This window comes from Neolamprologus multifasciatus, chromosome 6 (genome assembly GCF_963576455.1).
Source record: "Neolamprologus multifasciatus chromosome 6, fNeoMul1.2, whole genome shotgun sequence".
Taxonomy (NCBI): Eukaryota; Metazoa; Chordata; class Actinopteri; order Cichliformes; family Cichlidae; genus Neolamprologus; species Neolamprologus multifasciatus.
In genome coordinates, this window is record NC_140444.1 from 17,868,978 (window position 1) to 17,890,147 (window position 21,170).

The 21,170-nt window shown below is 41.1% G+C and overlaps 1 protein-coding gene across 4 annotated transcripts; it reads left to right on the forward strand.

Annotated features, from left to right (window-relative positions):
- The first annotated feature begins 1,275 nt into the window (after positions 1–1,275).
- On the forward strand, positions 1,276–20,594 carry kitb (KIT proto-oncogene, receptor tyrosine kinase b). Of its 4 annotated transcripts, none has more exons than XM_085162942.1 (21): positions 1,276–1,521; positions 4,306–4,581; positions 4,674–4,958; positions 6,678–6,817; positions 7,946–8,114; positions 8,309–8,498; positions 8,592–8,707; positions 8,984–9,098; positions 9,964–10,151; positions 10,597–10,703; positions 11,403–11,529; positions 11,628–11,732; positions 12,535–12,645; positions 13,248–13,386; positions 13,478–13,545; positions 13,687–13,778; positions 15,628–15,750; positions 16,136–16,247; positions 16,465–16,564; positions 17,295–17,400; positions 17,558–20,594. In XM_085162942.1, exons 1-21 carry the CDS (start codon positions 1,467–1,469, stop codon positions 17,699–17,701), a joined length of 2,868 nt encoding a protein of 955 aa, XP_085019068.1. In that variant the 5' UTR covers positions 1,276–1,466; the 3' UTR covers positions 17,702–20,594. The 4 variants fall into 4 exon arrangements, with proteins under 4 accessions (XP_085019068.1, XP_085019069.1, XP_085019071.1 ...); XM_085162943.1 differs by having other exon boundaries at positions 13,481–13,545; XM_085162945.1 differs by having other exon boundaries at positions 17,541–17,676.
- Positions 20,595–21,170: the final 576 nt, after the last annotated feature.

Below are 21,170 nucleotides of genomic sequence, written 5' to 3' on the forward strand. Positions count from 1 at the left end.
TGTCCAGATGTGGAGGTATAAAGATAATAAAAAGAGCAAGATTTCCAGGACTTTCACTGTTTTAGGATGATGCTTTTGGGTTTAGGGGGTTTGTGTTTACACATTGTTTTTTTAAATGAAACCCAAAGACCACACGATTCCAGGAAAAGCTCAAATTCCCCCCCCCCCCCCCCCCCCCCAAAAAAAAACACAAAAAAAAAAACCACAGAGAACAAACTGTTCTGGTGGAAGCAATAAAACCCAAAAATTGTGCTTGAAAGTGGGGGGAAAGACAAAGATAGGCAGCAAAACTACAAAAGGCGCACAGAGAAAGTAAGAGAGGAAGCGACTAGAAGCGAGGCTTAACGTGGAGTAAAAACAGGAGCAGAAACTGCACCAAAATCCAAAACCACGACCATAACTTGAACATCTGTCAGTAAGACTTCTTCTGCACAAGAAATGCACATTTTAAGGTGCATCGTGCAAATCTCAGATTATAACATAACGAAGTCAATGCACTTGATGATGTCTACAAACTTAAAGAGATTTTCTAAGAATAAGGTCACATTTTATAAATCTGTGTTAGAATAGTCAGGAGACCACACGAGCCTTCAAGCAATTCATGCTTGCTGTAATCATTCCTGCTGTTCTCGAGCATTAAAAGATCAGTTCCTATTTCTAATGATGTTGGTGGTAAACAGCGTGTATAATTACAGCGCCTACTGGCATCTAAAGATCTAATGTGGAAAAGTGACCATGTCAACCTCCATCATATTCTGGTTAAAAACGTTTGCCTGACCTTGCACATTGCCAAATTAAGAGCGTTTTATTGGCTCTTTCTGGGCTATAGAGTTGATTAAATCTGGGGAAAGTGAAACCGCCATAATGCTGATTAGAGTTGGGAAATGTGACACTATGAAGTGCATCACAAACTGAAAGAGCTCCTGCGGGGAAACTCCTGCCAAGCGAGAGCTGTCATCACAACAGGACACGCTGGCCCAGTCGAAGTGTGAGGACAGGCTGCCGCCATAATAATACTTTATTACAATGTCTGTAATATAAAAAAGAATCATGTTATTTAACAGAACAGTTGATCCTCTGTATCCCTGCGCCACCAGGACTTTTATTGATGGAAAATTTACTTATTCTTCCAAACGACTGAGTGAAGATGATTTTTATGTTTTTTTTTCCCAGTAATAACAGACTCATCACCTTGGCCAGGCTCCAACCAATGCGGGACAGAAAGGAGTGGCAATGATCCAGAGCAGGAGGGAGGGAGAGAGGCGCTGCACTGTGTCTTTAAGCTCCAATGAAATCCATCAGGGGGAGCCAGGCTGCTGGATCATTGTGTCCGTGCGCTCATTACGTTGGAGGAACCTGTGCCGCGTTATCACGCTGGACGAGGTCTCGTTGTTTTAGACACAGGATGGTTTTGTCTGCGCTTGAAACGCATGGAGTAGAGTGAAAGACTTGAAAATCACCCGACAATGAGGTTCCGCTGGGCTCTTTGTGCCTCGTATTTTATTTTGCTGCCACTAACCGGTAAGAAAACCACTTGCGATGTTATTTCAGCGCGGCGTGTGGATATCGTTTTTTCTCAGTGTTGACTTTATTGCTTTGTTGTGTTTTTTTTTCTCCCAACTCTTTGAGTGGGTAGTTTCAGATATGCTTACGTTTTATTGCTGTTATAGTGGTGGAATTTCTATGACGGCATCCTTAATGCTTTTCACCCTATGGTAATCATTCAAATTATTTATTTCTGTACTTTTTTCGTGCATTATTTTAGAGTCAGTGCTTCTTCGGGTCTTATTCCGTCTCCCACCTGTGCGACATGTGCTGCTGTCACCATTAAAGAGTCTTTTTCTTTGCCTTTACTTTAGAGTATAGACGTAAACAGCCGAGGAAAAACAGTGTGTATCTTTGCGCATGTTTAGCGCAACCTCCTCTCCGTTTACTGTTTTTCCGGACTGTTTCAAGTCAGTCATTAACTGCTAAAGGTAAATGTAAAGCTCTTGCCAACCCGCCAGCTTAAGTCTACAAATCATTTGTGTGCATAACTGTTTAGTGGTGCGCTGGAAATACCTTTGGCGGGCAACAAGTGTGCGTGTGTGTTTGTGTGTCCCTGTGTGTGCCTGAGTGTGTTGTTGGAAGAGAATTAATTATTTATTCTACCCAAACGAAGAGGATAAGGTTGAGCATCCTACCAGAACAGCAAAAGAAACAAAGAAGAAGAAAGAGAAGAAGAAGAAGGGGAAAAAAAGATACGCATCTTCTACCACAAAGCACCCGCAGCATCTTGACATCTAACAGCTCTGGATGTTAGGATCAAAGCTTTGTGTTTAGTCACATAACTGCCTCGGGTTTTGTTTTGTTTTTTGTTTTTTTTAACACTGAAACCGTTCGCTTGTTCAAATAGTTCAAATCACTGGTTGCCAAACTCATATTCTGAGAGATGCAGCATTAAAAACATGCCCTCACACCCTGCGCAAACACAGATGTGGATATTTTGGAAGGGAGGGGGGGCGGGGATTCACATCCTTCTCCTTTTTGCTTTCTGAGCTCTGCTTGAGCCTGGAGGCACAACAGTCACATGAAAATCCTGTTTTTGAAATGGCTCTTATCATGTGCAAATCTAAGGGGGGGAAAGGAGAGAAAGAAAGTGTGTGTGTGGGGGGGGGGGGGGAGACTGGTGGAGCTTAAACTAAAATGTCAGCTGGGTTTACTCATCTGAAGGGAATAGGTTTAGGGACCTTGATGCATGATTACTCAGCGGCTGTATAACTCATAATTATTGATTCTCCAATTGAGCTGTCGTGGTTAGATAGCACTCTCTCTTCAGGGAGTCTCTGTCAATCATGCCATCCTGTTTAACCACCACACTGGGCACTCTGATCTTAAACAACCAATCAACAGAAAAATAACAGCAATTATTTTGATATTTTCAGTCCTAGTCAAACCAGGATACTGTGCTGCTTTCTTACAGCATTTCAGCTATGAGGAATTGTTTGCTTTTTAGTCTCCTGTGGTAGTATTTTTAGATCTCTGGAGTGGCAGTCTGCTAACACAACAAACAGAAAATGCTGTTTTTTGTTACAACATGTACTTCAGGATTTCTGATTCCTGGTAGCTATTTTCACAATTTTCTGACCCTTTAGAAACCAAGCTACGAATGGAATAATCAGAAAAAAAAATCTACATCAGCTTTAATCTGTACACCTGTTCACCTGCTTGTTAATGCAGATACCTAATTAAGTAATCACTTGGCAGCAGCTCACTGCTTTTTGGCGTGTAGCAGCGATCGAGACAATCTACTTAATTTAAAACAGAGTATGAGAATGGGGAAGGACAGCGGTGTAAGTGATTTGGACCTGGCATGGTTGTTGGTGCCAGACGGTCTGGTCTGAGTGTTTCAGAAACTGCTGATCTACTGGAATTTTCTCTGCGAATGCCTTGTTGAGGCCAGAGGTCAGATGAGAATGGCCAGACTGCTTTGAGCTAAGGGAACAGTAAGTCACATAACTGTTTGTTAGAAACTCTTGTATGCAGAAGATCATCTCCGATTGCATACGATATTAAACCTTGAAGCAGAGGGACTACAGCAGAAGACCACGCCGGGTGCCATTGCTGTCAGCTAAGAACAGGAAACTGTGGCTACAATCCACAGGCTAATTAAACTTGACATTAGAAGATTGGTAAAATGTTGTTGGGTCCGATCAGTATAAATTTCTGCAGCAAAATTCAGATTTCAGGATCAGAATTTTACATAAAACAGCATGAATGCATACATCCATCCCGCCTTGTATCAATAGTTATGACAGCAGTGCACCCGTCTTCTAATTGCTGCTCCTATAAAGCTAAAGCAATCTCAAACTGTTCACTGTTCACTGTACTTAAATGGCCTCCATAGTCACCAGATAGCAATCCAATAGAACACCTTTGGGATTTGGTGGAACAGCAAATTTATACCATGCATGTGTAGCTGACAAATCTGCAGCAACCGTGTGATGCTATCATGTCAACATGGACCAGAATCTCTGTGGAACGCTTCCAGCGCCTTGCTGAATCTGTACCAAAAGCAATGAAAGCAGTTTTAAATGGGGCTATATGTTGAAAAAAAATTTCGATTAAGAACAACATCTCCGCTATGTCTTCACTGTTTTTTGTTTTTTTTCAGAGGTTGTATTTAATTATATAATGTATATTAATACACCTGAAAGCAGCAGCATTTCTTTCCCTCCTGGTGTGGATTTTTATCCAAGCTGAACCCATTCAAAATTAGCAACAGGTCCACCATCCATCATCCTTAAAGTTCTTCCTCTCTACCAGTGTGGTCAGAACCACTCATCTCCCCCGGTGGGCCTCACATCGTAGTTCCCAAGAAGGGGAAGCTAGAGCTGCGCTGCTATGACAATGCCACAACGTCTGGCACCCCGCCCAGGTTGAGGTGGTACAGGGACAAGTCTCGCAAGCTGGATGGAGAGGTGCAGGAGGGCAACGTGGCTTTCGTCAGGCTATCAGCCGCCCAGCTTAACCACATGGGTCGCTATATATGTGTGAATAACATCACACTGGAACAGAGCTCTATCTACGTATACGTGAAAGGTGGGTGTTTAATGGGGGGGGGGGGGGGGGGGATTTGGATGTTTGTCTTCACAACATTAATCCAAATCTTTACCTGTCTGTCATCTCCCTAGACCCCTACAATGCTTTCCTGCACATCATGATAAACATCAAACTGGTGCGAGAAGGCGATAGCTGCACCATTCCCTGCCTTGTTACTGACCCTGAGGTCACCCACCTGGGTTTGGAGACCTGTGGTGGACGACCTCTGCCCTCTGGTATGAGATATAAGAGTGACCTTCAGGAAGGTATCACCATCAACAACATTCAGAAGGAATACGATGGCTGCTACGTATGTGTGGGACTTCTTCACGGAGTCAAAGTGATGTCAAGTAAATACAATCTGGAAGTACGACTCGGTAAGTGAAAGTCAAAAAGCAATATGTATTATTCGTGTTTCCTGAAATTACCATTCATGTTAATGAGAGATTAGTCACTTTTGAGTAATTAATTACTGGTGATATATCCCCTTCAGTGTGCATATGTAGAAAATATAAGGTCTTGTTACAGAACAGAGCAGGCACCAGTGACAACAGGCAGGAGCCTAATTAAGTCAGACACAGCTTGAACAAGAGGACTGAGGAAGGAAGTGGGATTCAAAGCAGCTGGAAGATGTCCAGCAGCTGCCTGATGTATGGAAGAGTATCAGCTGAGCCATCAGCTGATGTGGGCTGGCACTCAGATGTTGTTGTTATCACCTAATCTATCCGGATTGTGAACGGAGCTTGACTTTTGCAGCGTGACTAAATGAACACCATGTTTAAGTTGTTTCATGGGTGTTAATGAAGCTAAATGTGGAGGAAGAAAACAATGGGTTTACTGCCACATTCATATTTCTCTTCATGCCTGAAATACAAAAACATCCATCTACGAGCAGCTGCTGAGAGCACAGAAGCATCTTTAGAGGAACTGTTTGAATTAGGAAAAGGGAAAACTGCAAAGTCACTAGCAGGCGATGGTGAAGTGGAAAAACGTCCATACTTTACCCGTAATTAGTAATTGGAAGTTAAAACCACAGCATTTTCTTTCACTGATGCCTCTAAAAGCATAATGGCATGTCATTAGTTCTGCAGGAATTTGGTTTGATGCAAACTGAAGGATTTTAATTTATGAAATTCATAGCTGCCTAGACTTTGGCAGCTATTGACATTTTGCTCAATATCACCAATAAGCGAAATTGTAGCATCGTAAAAAGCCAAAGCATGAACAGATGCAATAAGCATTCATCCTATGGGAAATCCATCCAGTCTTGGTTAAGACTGGAACATGATAGCGGACCAACACTGGCAAATGCAGAGCAGCTAGCATGGCTAATAATAGACAGTCCAAAAGCCTTCTGTTCACTTTCTTTTTTAGCCACAAAGAGATATTACATTTTTACAAGCTACGTGCATCTTAATAAAATAAAATCGATCATAGATATAATTTAAGTTTGTGCTTCTGTCCTCTGCATTACATCAGCACTCTTTATGCGGACCAGCTGAGGGGCAGTATGGCATGGTGTCCTTTTGAATGATGGGAAGAGGGAGAAAGAGAGAAGTACGTTGAGGAAGGGAGGAGCCGAGGGATTTGATTCCCCCAGTGAACAAAGCTCTGTAACAGAGCATGAAGGCTGTGTTTGGGTTAAATAGAATTAGTCCAGCACAAACACAGCAACCGAAGTGGCGTCTGCAGGCATTTAATGCTGGAAATTAATCGTCCTGCCTACGTGGGGACAAGTGTCTGCATTTGGACATGCTGCTCACGTCAGTATAAAGCTGCACAGTACAAACCGCAATAGGGTATTTTATTATGGCGTTTAAATAAGCAATTTACTTATCTTTATTACATTTTAGCACAAAACCACCACATTTTTTGTTTCAGGTCAGATGAAAAGCCGCCGTTTGGGATTCATGATTTCAGATCATACCAGTCCAGAGTTATTGCAGTGCAGCAGAATGATTTCAGGCTCACATATATCGTGCCGTTAGAAGTGTCTGTGTGACAATGCAAAGGTGAAAAAATGATATGATGCTGGTTTAGATGAACTCACAAATACAGCAGTTTGATACAGTTGCTTTTTGAATCCCTTGATTCAGTGCCAGAGTTACGCCCAGTGATCACGCTGTCCCAGAAAGACAAAGTCATCTTGAGGACAGGAGAGCAGTTCGAGCTTACCTGCAGCTCCTCCAATGTCAACGCAGACGTCATTCTCAAGTGGAACTTCCCGTCAACAGCGGTGAGAATGATTCAGGGATTTATTTGCAGTTCTTTGTCAGGGATGTTTGGCTGCCTACTTGTCAAACAGTTTGTAACGTCCTTTAGAAATGATTTCATTTTGCACAAAGCTAACGTAGAGAAAAGTGAGCTCATATCCCAAGTAATGCTTTAGAGACTTTTCATTCAAGAAACATGTTTCCAAAAGATTTGTGATGCTGCTTAACATGTAAACAAAAAGCAGAACTATATTTTCTGTGAAGAATTATACCCAATATTTTAATATAAGTTTGAAAAAAGACAAAAAAAGGAGAGAAATTCGTAAAAGTTTTGGAAACAGGTCGTAACTTCGCCTACTTTCAAGGTGCACGGTGAAGAGCAAACATGTGAAGAGGCTGATGGTCCAGCAACATTTGAAGCATGAAGAGCAACTTTCTGGTTCTGCCAGCGCATTTCAGCAGCCTGTTCCCGTCATCACTGACAAAGGGTATAGGCTGAAGTAACAAAGTTGTTTTTCATACTGCAAGTGTTGCTGGAGGTTTGACCTTTGACGTGCAGAGGAGTGTCCAGAGGGGGGGCTGGGGTGGCAGCTTGTGAATAGCAAATAGTTACATTGTGCTTTTTATTCATATTTGACACAAATTCCACACTTTGGATATGGTTGTTACTTACAATTTGTTAGTTACCAGTATAGACATTTTATATACTAGTACGTGCCACTGCTACAGTATTGTTTGATCTGTGATTTTAACCCATTGTTAGGTGGTTGCTAGGCAACATGATGGCATCATGATGTGCTAAATGCAAAATTGAGCCTTTGTGGATATAAATGAGATGCTACTGTCATTAAATTAAAATGATACTATTATTTGAAGTGTTGCAGGCGCATAAATGTTACAAATAGGTAATTTTAACTCCTTGGTAGGTGATGTCATAACATCTGCTCTAGATAAGAAACTTAAGAAGGCTAAGACCTCACTGTGTACTGAGCTTGGTCGCTCAACTTTTGATCATAGGGAGGAGGTGCTGACAGCCAGACTTTGTGTGTTACAGTAAGACTACAGTTGCTGGATTATGTAGAAAACAACAGATCTGTGTCATGTTACACCTGTAAAGCATGCCTCTTTGCCTCCTCTTTGACACTTTGCAGCATCCTTTTGAAACACAAACCTCACACATCCTGTCCGGGGGTTTGGGTTACGAGCGTTCAACCTCACTCTTGATCCCAGCTGTTAACCAGTCAGACTCAGGGACTTACCGTTGCCATGCTCACAACGAAAGAGGCCGCAGTGACGAAGCGATGGAGCTCAAAGTTTACGGTAAGAATTTGGGGCTTTGTATTTATACTCAAAAATATATTTTCAATCGTTTAAAGTTGCCCCAGTAATGTTATAGTTATTTCTGAGACCACACATACCTGGATGTGTGCAGAATAAGAGGTCTACATAGAGGTGTCATGTTATCAACCTTTTGTTCATAAAACATATTAAACTTACACATTTCTGCTCTTCAGATCAGGGGTTCATTAAAATGTTAGTAAGTCAAAGTCCAGTCCAGGAAGAGGTTAAAGAGGGAGAGAGCCTGAGCCTAAAAGTTGAATTCGATGCCTATCCTGCACCAAGCTTCATGTCCTGGTCTTACAATGGGAAGATTCTCCACAACACCACAGAGCACGTCATCACTCTCCACCGAAACAAATACAGGTACAGTTAGTTAAAAGTGAGTACTTCAAGTAACCAGTACGCTAGTATGTCACTGTGGGTTAAAGGATTTTACAAATACACTTGTTCTATCAGATACAGCAGCAAGCTGAGGCTAGTGAGGGTTCTTGGCTCCGAGGGCGGGATCTACAACTTCTCAGCCAGTCACAAAGACGCATCTGTCGATCACTCGTTTCATGTGTATGTCAACAGTAAGTAGCTCTCACATTTGTTCCTTTGGGTTGTATATTTAGAACACAGTTAGTAGCTGAAAGCTGAAATAACAATCTGTACAGAAGAGTAGCTAGATAAATCACAGTTTTACAAACTTTTCGCCTGCATTGATTTTAGTTAAAGGAAACCTCATTTTGATCAGCTGGTACTTTTCTGTAGTAATACCACAGGTAGCCAGTATACTGGGAGTCAACAGGAGATGCTTTGTACATGTGCTGTATGCTTCATATACGACTTTCTTTTTTCTCCGTAAGGTAAGCCTGTCATTACAGCTCAGGAAGGGCCTGTTGATGGACAAGTGCGGTGCATTGCTGCAGGATACCCCGTCCCTAAGATCAGCTGGTACTTCTGTGAGCTGCCGCGCACAAGGTATCCCGAAAACGCAGTTTATATCAAGATCTTACCGAAGAGGATTAGGCCCACTGAAATTAAAATCATAATTCTGAAAAAATGATCATGAAACAGGAAATCAGTTTGCCTTTGAAATTTGATTTATTAGTAACATATTATTAAGTAAATATCTAACCAAGCCTTCAAGTACATTGTGCTTTATTAAGCACTAAAACTTTATGCCTTTTAATAAAAGTTTTAAAGCTTTTCCTTTCCTAACAAACCATATACACACTATATTTCACATATTTCCGTTCTCAGGTTAGCGACTAAGATACAAATAGTGATTTGGCCCCACTGACGAGAAGCAGCTGTATTAAAGGTCCACATGAAGATACGTATATGTAAAAAAGAAAAAAAAACAACAACAACAACAATTGGCTACAAATATAAATGGCTAGGTTTTAGGATCATATGAACAGAAAGGGTCATTTTATTCTATTAGAACAGAAGTAATGGAGACGATTGCTAGAAGGAGCTGCAGAAACAGCACCAGGTTTCCACTGGGTGATCTACATCAGCGACACCACCTCTGATGTGTTTGTTGGCTGCTTCATCTGTAACTCAGATGCAGAACTGTGCTCTAGTTTCCCAGCTATTAGACTTAAAATTTCTTTAATTTTTCCATCTTTTTAAATTTGTTTTAGACAATTTAGCAATTGATGGAAAATCTTTTAACGCACTTGCAGTAAGGAGCTGTAAGTTTAGTAAGTTTAGTATGTCTTATTTTTCCTACCTCTCCTACTGGAGTGGATCCAAAGGCACTGAATCAATAAATTGATTTGTAAAGGCTGAAACCTGCTCTTGCACGAAGTGATTGTAAGCAACCTTAATGTCTCAACAGGTGCTCACAATTGCCCAATGCCACCCAGTGGGAGACCTCAGAGGTCACTGTCCTTTCAGAGTCAACCTTTGGTAGGAGTCAAGTGGAAAGCCGACTGAATGTCAGCAAAGAGTTCACTCAGTACCACACCCTGGAGTGTGTCGCTTCTACAGAGGAGGCAGAGGCCTACACCCTGTTCTCCATCAGTGGTAAGACACTGTACGGACCACAAATAGAGCTGCAAGGAGAGTAACACAGGTGAAGCGTCAGTGTCTGCGTGGTGGGGATTTGTCTTATATAGCGCGCCACAAATACGTTGTGCAAGAATTCAAACAGACACACACAACCCATTGACCCTTTGTCTGCACAGGCCAGGTGTGTGGTTACTGGGTACAGATTGAATGAGATTAGTGTATGCTGACTATGCAAGCTGGGATTATATGGCGCAGACTCACTAATCCTTGTCACACAAACAAATACCACTGCTGCAGCTGTCTGTTTTAACGGTAGAGGATGTCACTCCGTGTGTGTGTGTGTGTGTGTGTGTGTGTGTGTGTGTGTGTGTGTGTGTGTGTGTGTGTGTGTGTGTGTGTGTAACTACCAAAACTTGGCTACTTCAATGCTCACTCTGGGTTTGTTGGTGTTCATTCTCAGAGCGTGTGGTCCCCCATAAACTCTTCACGCCTCTTCTAACCGGCATGGTGGCTACTGGGGTCTTACTCAGCCTCGTGTTAGTGGTGCTGCTTTATAAGTACTTGCAGGTAAGGAAAAAGGAAATAAACTGTGCATGCCTTATGATTATTGTGATTTTAAGCCCAGGTTTAAGTAGGGTCACAGATTTGACGTAAATCACAAAACTCTTTGGCCATCAGCCCCTTTCAAACCCATGAATCAGTTTCAAAGCTTATAAACATCAATCTCAAATCAGGATCATCAAGCAGCATTGATATACACTTTGCATCACAGGAAAGTAAATGGCTTCGGGAGTTTCTGGCAAAGGGCCCATTCTCATTTACTAATGACTCATGCCTCCATCGTGTTTAGAGTACGTTAAAGTTAGAAGCATCTTTCTTTCGTTCTGCATTTGGCAGTGATGTTTTGCACGCAAGAGTGACGGTAAGTTCTTTTAATTAACATGAATGTGTCCTAATGAATTTCAGTTGAATCAGTCAACCATTTAAAGTGCAGACATGCTGTAGTTAAAGATTTTTGACACTGCGATCACGCCTCCAGCCATTAATTTGCCCCCCTGAGCATGCTGCGCTTATTGCTCTCAGATGAGTCAGACTCCTTGAGAAGTAGCTCACGCATCTGCAGTGGGATCGTCAGGGGGAAAGTCTAGACTCGGGCTGACAACTAAAGTGCATCTTTGTAAAAGAATATGAGCTATACAGTCGAACACAACAAACAAGCTGAAGCTGATCTGACGTCACTTTTCTCTCCCCTCCAAACTTTAACAGAAACCAAAGTTCCAGATTCAGTGGAAGGTCATCGAGACTGTCCATGGAAACAATCATATATATATTGACCCCACCCAGCTGCCATATGACTCCAAATGGGAGTTCCCCAGACAGAAACTGCGCTTTGGTAGGACAGTATGTGTAAGAGTGCAAATGTACAGCGACTGTTTTCATTTTTAGAGCACGAATGAAATGTTAAAGTTTGTTTTTTGTGTTTATTTGAAGGTAAGACCCTGGGCTCTGGGGCGTTTGGAAAGGTAGTGAGGGCCACGGCATACGGATTGTGTTCTGCAGACGCTGTGACAACCGTTGCTGTTAAGATGCTGAAACGTAAGTCTATATTTTCCCCATCACTGTCTCTGTGTTGTAACAATATTATATAAACTGGTACAAAGTACTCAGTACTGTACTTAAAGAATTTCAAAATTCAAAGAAGTGTTTGACTGCAATTTATTTTGAATGAAAAATGTTTTTTATTTTTAATAACTCATTTTGATACTTGCAAGAAGTAAAGTTAGTTATATGGAAGCTGCCTGCTCGTCATAACCTTCGCTATTTAAAATCAGTAAACTAGATCTCTCATTTTTGGTCTTTTGGAGCATTTTAAAGGAATTACATGACAAATATTACGGCTTGCTGTTTGGTACAGCTTGTATAAGAAGACTGTGGCTCTGTTTTTACTCCACACTAATTAGGAGGCATGTGTGTCCGAGCTACTCACCCCTACAGTCTATGGGTCCTGCTTGCTGACAGAGCTTGCTTGGGTTAGCTGATAACTTAGCACTCCAACCAATTGTCCAAATATTCTAACTCGAAAAAAACAAACACTCAAACAATAACAACAACATAAACAAGTTTCAGAGTAGAGACGAATACGAAGTTGTTTTTTCTCTTTTTACAATTCTTTTAATCCCCCACATTTATGTTAGATTGGAAAACACTGGGCTGAAAACCAAATAGCTGTTACACCGCCACTAGTGTCACTACTGGTACTGTTTCTTCTGTATTTCTGATTGCCATTAGGCTTTTAAATATGAGAATACGCCAGTCACAAAGGAATACTTTCACTTTACGGCCTTTGGTTTTGTGCTTATACGTCTTCCACTTTAATGTTGTGATGATGTCATCTCAGCCAATGCTCACTCCACGGAGAAGGAGGCGCTGATGTCTGAGCTGAAGGTTCTCATTTACCTTGGAAACCACGTTAACATCGTTAACCTGCTGGGAGCCTGCACCGTCGGAGGTGAGAGGAGTCACTACGAGCACATTTAGTTCACTCAGAATCAGATTTGCATGCGAGATATTTTTGGATTGGTTTTGTCGTATTGGGCACCTTTGTCGGGGACACATAAACCTTACGCATCTGCACTCTTGTTTTATTGTTGTCTGTCATGATTTATGATTATGAATATTGTCTGGGAGACACATTTGCCATATCCTCATGTGGTGACTCACTGCTGTACCCGGCCATTATCAGTCACTGAACAGCCCGCATCTGCCTTCGATATGAAGACGTGATTCATTTTACCTTGCCACAAATCTGCTGTGTGTGTGTTCAATATTATTTAGCTGTCTAGACCTCAGTATTGATTATAATTTAGTTTGGGTTTTTTTTCCACAGATGTATGCATAAGCACTTATTGTGAGAGAAACAGGGAATAGTGACATTGTTTCCTCTGTTTAAGCATGATCAGCTTTTAAACATCCTTGTTGTCAAGCCTCATCACTATGTCAGAACTGCCTGCCGTTTCTTCTCATTTTCATTGTGCTGTCATGGTTTAAAATTCAGTGACTGATGGTTGTTGTCTTTGTATTGTTTTGGTTGTTGTCCCTGTATTCTGCCAGGACCAATTTTGGTAATCACAGAGTACTGTTGCTATGGGGACCTCCTCAACTTCCTCAGAAGGAAAAGAGAGTCCTTCCTAAACTCCAGAGCTGGGGATGGTTACTACCACAATGTCTCGAACCCAACAGAGTCCACAAGGTGCGTGTGTGCAGGAATGCTTCATGGCGATGACAGCTGAAAGTGGCTAGTTTCTCTACTGACGTGTGTGTATCTGTGTGTATTTCTTTAGCAGTGAGGCTACTGGTGCAGGATATATGCCCATGCGTCCCTCTGAGAAAGAAAGGTCATCTGAGTCAGGTACAACGTCACTCTCTCTTTACATTTCTAATTACAATACACTGCATAACCAATAGCATGCCTCCACAAAGGATGAAAATTCCCTACAAATGAATCAAAACTGGAATTCTCGCATATAACTGAAGTGCATTGTGTGCCTAGATGACATAGATGAGCTGTCCTTGGATGCTGAAGATCTCCTCAGCTTTTCCTACCAGGTGGCAAAAGGAATGGAGTACATTACTTCCAGGAATGTAAGGCTTTTACAGACTGTTAATAAACAGTATATAGACTCGTCATGGGAGAGATTTAAAAGTGCTGTTCCTAGTTCATAAATCATGGCATGGCTCAGGGCCAATATTCGTGCAGAACTTTTTCTTTCAGCTAATGGCATCTTTATAGTAGGAAACCACAGCATTGCTGCATTTCAAACGTATACTGCACACAAGCAGATTAAACGATTAGGCATCTCTATTTAATGCTGTCAATTCAACAATGAAAAAAATGCCAAATGTAATGATGAAGTTAGAGAATTTGTTCAGTTATCACATAACTGTGCATCTTCCCCCAGGCTGTGTGGAGCATTTTAGCCATTAAGGCACTGCTTTGTTTTATGCCATATTTAGATTCAAAGCACAAAGTCGACTAGGCGTATGAATCAAGTCGAGATAATGTCATATATCTGGATTGCATCTCAGAACCAGTGTTGTCTTTGCAAACTTCTGTATTTGCTGACACACCCATACAACCATAAAACACTCAAGCTGCAAGCTGCACAATCCAAACATTGATGTTTTGCACACTGCATTAGTGCTTGCTGATTTACAGCATTTCTCACAGCGACTTTCAAACAATCAGGTAGAAGCAGAACTCTTACATGCGCTACCTTGTCAACGCTAGTTACCAAAAACAAGGAAGTGCACTTGGTAGTTGTAGGACTACACAAACGTAGACGGAGCAGAAATTAAATCCTACAAGAGTGATCCGATGGACAGGAACATGACTCCAAATGATGACACGATCTGGAAATAAATGAATTAAAGTTTGAAGAAGCTCCACCTGAGTTACACACAAACTGTCAGCCTTAGACCGCTTCAATTGCTCAGACTGTACTTTTATTTATTTATTTAATTTATGCATAGTTTATTGGCTTATTTCTACTAATTTATCCATTTGGATTGCATTCCCTACCTTATTTTTTCATGATTTCATGGCTTCTGTGCCCAGGTTATCTGAACAGTTAAAAGAAAATATGACATGAATTACTACTACTATTATTATGATTTTCAGCCTTGTCCATTGCGCATACAGATTTCTCCACATTCTTTGGAATTGAAGACCATTACTCTGAAATTGTTCCACAGTTTGCACATTCATTTTTTTGCCAATTGGTGAACCTCTCCCCATCTTTACTTCATGTTACTGATCTGTTGCAATTCGAAATGAGCTAGATTTTTCTTAAATGCATTTTCTTTGTTTAAACGTTTGATGTTTTTCCTATATTGTGTTGTCATTCAAATATGGACTCAAGAGATTTGCAAATGCATGCATTCTCTTTTTAACATAGCAGCCCAGCTTTTTTAAAATTATGATCGTAATAACACAATTCCCCTTTTGTTGTGTAAAGAAACTGTACTCAAACACAGCTTTAACGGTGTCTTTCGCCACAGCTGAATTGTTTCTCACAGATACAAACTGGTGGCAGGCCAACAGAAAGCCCAAGCTGGTGACACTTTCTCTTTGTAACATAAAGATGAAACAAAGTGTTTTACTTCCCTCTACGATGCAATCTTAAAACCGTTTTATTAACCAGTTAAACTCTTAAATAAGACAAAAGTAACTGTTTAGAATGATCCTGTAAAACATGGCACCGGTTTACCCACACATGCTTTCTTGAATTTTGTTTGGTCATATTGAGTCATTGTTTCTCCTTCTTCTACTTCTTCTTCTTTTGTAAACACGTCAGTTCGCCTTTTGTGTTTGCCACAAGCTTTACCGGCCTCGCCTCCTTTGTAAGCGTGCCCTGTCATTCACTGCAGAAACCGGTTGCTGTGTCAATGCTCATTGCTGTGTTTGTTTCTGCTGCCGCGTTTGTGTGCGCAGTGCATCCACAGGGATCTTGCAGCTAGAAACATTCTGCTGACTCACGGCAGGGTGGCGAAGATCTGCGACTTTGGCTTGGCACGAGACATTACCACCGATGCCAGCTATGTGCTCCGTGGAAACGTGAGTCTGTCTTTCCGTCTGTCAGTCTTTCGCTCCCTCCTCCTTTGTTCTTTGTTCCCGCTCCGTCTCCGCAAATCAAGACAGGAAAACTCCCACGCTCACTTCTCGTAACTGAGTCTGAACTGCTCTATGAAACAATACATGTAGAATTTTGTAGAAAGTTGGACAGCAAGCTAAAAAGGAAAAGATGAAAAGTTTGCAGTTACATTGGCCAAACAAGAAGAAAGTTCTGTTCATTTTGTACACGAAGGCATTATTTATTGAATTGTATTTTATAAAACTTTCATATAACTTTTTTCACACTGAAAATTTAGATTCTTTTTGATGGGCTATATTATATTCTTATAAATGTGGACACGAGTTCATGGCTCTCTCCCTCCTTCAGGCTCGTCTGCCGGTCAAGTGGATGTCACCTGAGAGTATTTTTGACTGCGTCTACACGATTGAGAGTGACGTGTGGTCCTACGGCATCCTGCTCTGGGAAATATTCTCCCTCGGTAACTTTTCCATTTTATGCTTTACTTTCCTTTTCTGTTTCAAATCATTATTGTCATCCATTTGACTGGGGGCTTTAGGAGAGGCTTATTAATGCTCACAAGCAGCAACATAGCTTAGGGCAGTGAAATGCAAAGTGGTATTGATTGAGAAGCCAACAGTACCATGCAAATCAATATTTTTTTTTCCTTTAAAAATGATGTAAAGTTGTTGTTGCAGGTAACAGCCCGTACCCTGGGATGCAGGTGGGATCTGCATTTTATAGGATGATTCAGGAAGGCCACAGGATGAGCAGGCCTGAGTATGCCCCCACTGAGATGTAAGTTGTGTGAATGAATCTGTTTAATATACTGCCATCACAAAGGTTGCAGGAAGTTGGTTTTTTTTGGGGTTTTTTACTATCAGGCGATAAACAGATTATTTTTTTTAATTAATAAAAAATGTGTTTTAGGCCTTGGTCAAGCACTTCATCCAAACCTTTTTCTTTGATAATATAATCAGGGCCGAACCAACAACACCAACACGGTAGAAGCTAAAAGCAGAGAACCGTTTTATTCAAAACAAATTATCACTCTGTTTTGAGGTGATCAATTAATAATTCTTTGTTTTTATTTATAACCTGGACTTCTTTTATTATAACTTTACATGATCAGTTATTTAAATAAATTATTTGGATTTAATTTACATGTTGTTTTCCATCAGTGGGTACTTGAACTAAATCAGCAGCAGTTAAGGTGTAAAAGCCAAATATGTTAAATTTCCTCCTTGGACGGTTTGGGGAGTAAAAAAATAATTAAAAAATAAATAACAATGATAATAATTTTTATATATTTTATAGACCTCCTAAATATTTGTTCGATGCTGCCTTATATCCATGACTAAAGTCATGTTATACAATGTGACTGATGTAATATGAGCTGTTACAGGCTATGAGCCTGTCAGCCTGTAGTTTAGATGTATAATTATTAGCTAGATTGTGTTTGTGTTCTGCTGGCTGTTTCTCTGTATCCCAGACATATAAACTAATGCCAATGTGACCTGCGGTGTAGGTATGACATGATGCTGTCCTGCTGGAACCACGATCCTCTGAAAAGGCCTTCCTTCAAAAAGCTGGTGGAGAAAACCGAGCTGCTGCTGTCAGAAAATACCAAGAATGTGAGTGCAAGAACCACTCTTAGTCTTACGTTTGTAATCTGTCTTTTTTGTTTTTCACTCATTTCCCTACATTTTGTCTCCAAAGCACAAAAATTATGTTATATGTCTTTTTTTTCTTTCTTTCTTTCGTAAAACACAAGTCTGTGTTACTCCTCAGGTGTACCTGACCCTGAGTAATGCTTCAGGTCCTCCAGAGCAGCAGAGGGCGCAGTCACGGAGACTGAGCTCAGTCTGCAGCACAACAGCCCCCAACCAACCTTTACTGCAGAACACAGCTGACGTCTTCCTGGATTATGTCTGACACACCAATTGGACACATACATAAATCCCCACCTTCCTGACCTTCCTCACCTCATACCACACAAACTACACTCCACTCTACTACAACTAACAGCTGATCATTTTAAACAAACTCTCAAATGCTGGCCTTCCTGCATCTTCCATACACACACATTCACACATACAGAAACACACACACATATAGATATTGTACATATTGAGGGCTGCACTTGGCTCTCAGCCTCTATCTACTCTTGCCCTTGCAATATTGATCTCCATGGTAGGTATTTCAGGTGCACGTCTAAATAAAGCAGACCTCAGCACTAACCGGCCATCAGATACATCACCCATCAGCAGTGGGAAGAGTCTTGGCTCACATTCAGCCTTAGATTACATCTTAAGATGCTTTGGGGAAAACAAAAGGCTGCCAGTACATGTACATACCTGCACAGGGGAGATGATAGTGAACTGATAAATAAATAAACAGAGTTGATGCTGTGACTAGAGGACCTCTTTGTATCAGACTTGTCTGCCATTTCATAGAAATATTTTTGACATTTTGGGACTTTCTTGTTGAGAGAGAGATGAGAAGAATTATACCATCCTTGTGTCGCTGCATGCAAATGAGGAAGTAAAGCTTAAAAACTAGTTTCTAGTTTAGGAGACACAATACACAGGTAATCAGCTTGTCTGGCTTGGTCCAATGGTAACAAAATCTGCACACCAGCATTTCTAAAGCTTGGACACTTGTGCAGTTGCTAAACATTGAGTAAAAGATGTGTAAGATAGTAGAATAGCCCCTGAGCTGCATGCCTGTGGTAGTTTTGCCTTTTTAGAGTGTACAGCTTTGAGTTGTGCTTACGTAACTGTCACCATGCTGCTGTTGTAGGTGTTGAATGGTGTGGTTCATAGAAATGATCAGTCTGTGCAGTCTTTAACTCGTCTCCATGTGTTCTTTATGGCTGTCTATCAGTATTTACCAGTGAAAGCCGATTAAACCAATCAGTTGAACTACAAGTTTGTCTTAAAGACGTTAAGGCCTATAAGAATTTAGCCCAAGAAACAAGGCATCTAACCAGATACTTGCTTTGGATGGCATCACTTTGGCCTTCATTATTAATGTGAAGATCTAAGATAGATATTTTAACACAGACATTGAAGAAATGTTTAGGAGTGCCTTCTCTAATCTGCACAAGATTGTCAAAGTTAGGAGACCCTGCCTTAGAGGGATGCTGAAAAACTAGTCCACACATTTGCTAATTCTAGTCAAGACTGATATATATAATTGCAATATATGCCTAAAAAAAGCATCCATTTGATCAGAATTCCTGGAGGAAGGAACTTAAAACAAGATCCTACTATGTGTTTGGTTGGATGATGCCATCTCTGCCATTAAGATTAGACTAAAATGATAGAGCTTATATTAAAGGCTACCATTAGAAGTGCCTTCTCATTCTCTGTGACTCCAATGCTATGTGAGCAAAGATGATGGCACTGCAGCACTCATTAGAAGTTGCCATGGTAGTTAATGAAGTCTCAGTAATGGATTTTTGCACATTAGAGGCACCAGATTGTACAGAAGCTATTCGGTGGCTTCTAGCTGGTATTCAGTGGTGACTTGGGGCAGATCCTTCTTATGAGACATGGTAGCTGCACTGTGATGGCGCTTGAAGAGCTTAATCTTGTGGAGGGATGTTGGGATTGAAGAAGATTTTTGACAAATTCCTGCTGGATTTCGGCGAGTGAAAGATTCTTGTTTTTCTAGAGGAGGTTGATTCTGCTGTTGAACTCACTGGGAAGAGATGAGGTCATTCAGAGCAACACTGCCAACCCAGAGTGGCTCGGTGCCTGAAGAACTCTGACAAAGATCCCTCCAGGAGTTTTTGCTGCTTGTGCGTGAGCATCATTTGTATCCTTCCTGAAGTTCCTACATACCCTCTGCCTATCGGGAAATACCTCTGCATTACAGTGTAATGTATGAATCGTATGATTTAGAAACCAGGACACTGCCATGGTTTAAGGTATTCCATCAATCACATGCTGCCCCATCCGCTGGCTACACACGTGCCGAGCCCGTCTGACCCATTTCCTTTCCTTCTTTCACAAAACCAAGAATAGGTCTCAGGGTTCTTCCATGGTTGATAGTGCATCACTGACGTCATGAAATCGCTCGTGGTGGCGTTGGAGGGTTGAAATGGAGAACATGTCATGAAAAGGGAGTAAAGGAGAAGCATGAGGAGCACACTGCCCTGTGTCGCTGCTGTGTTTAGGAGGCATAGCTTTTCAATCCAGACATCTTGTTTAAAAAGTTCTGCCTATGAGGGCAGACTGGATGTTGGAAAGGTTAATTGTTCTTATGTCACTCAGCAAAAATATTTTCCCAAAATGTCAAATCCTAAAACCTTAAAACTTGTTTTCAGCAGGCCTTTAAATGAACATGTTTCTCTAAGGTAGTACAAAGTGTCTTTGAAGAGGAAACAAAAAGAAGAAGAGAAGCCATAGCAGAGTGGCATGCAAGCGATAATTCCTAATGAAAAAGATAAAGCCATAAAAGTTACATAAACACGAATTTCCACCTGTGCGTTGTAGCTTTGAAAACTGTGACTTATAAACAACAATTGCTGTATGTTTTTATGGATAACTTTAGTCTCTTTAGCAAAGCCAGTGTGGCCAAGGATTTAGGACTGATTGTGTGCTTTTTACTGTATGTCAAACCTGTATGCAATGTAAATATCTTAGAGATGTGCCTTTAGACTTTTTCTTTTTAAGTGAATGCATTTGTTTGTGACAGTTATTGGTGAGAGAGCAGAAAAATGTTTCTGCTCTCTGGCTTTCGGGTTCTTGCAGTTTTGATACAGTTGGTGGACTTGTAATAATAAAGAATGTACCTCTGATGGTCAAACTAACTGCAATAAGTCTTTTATTGTTTTCTGTGAAACAACATGGAGTCGTAAAAGAAACTCTTGGGGGGGAAATGTTGCCAACATTGTCCAACCATCATGTGTCGCATGATGCTTCTTGATGAAAGGTTGGCACCCCTGTTCCATGGAAGACATGCATGCCTGTATGCATTTTAAAGGCAGTAATTACTGTAGGAGTAATAGGACTTTTCAGTCAGACTTCTAATGTGAACCTCAGATGGGCACTAGGATTGCCAGCCAGATACACTATGTTGTCAAAAGTATTCACTCACCCATACTGACTTCAGGTGTTTCAGTCACTTGCATGGCCACAAGTGTAAAAAATGAAGCACCTAGGCATGCAGACAGCTTCTACAAACATTTGTGAATGAATGGGTCACCTCAGGAGCTCAGTGAATTCCAGCAATTCTGTGCCACAACTCCAATGTTGAAATTTCCTCACTGCTAAATATTCCAGCTGTTAGTGGTGTTATAGGAAAGTGGAAGCGATTGGGAACAAGACCAAGTCAGCTATGAAGTGGTAGATCGCATAAAATCACAGTATAGCACGGCGCCACTGAACTCTAAACA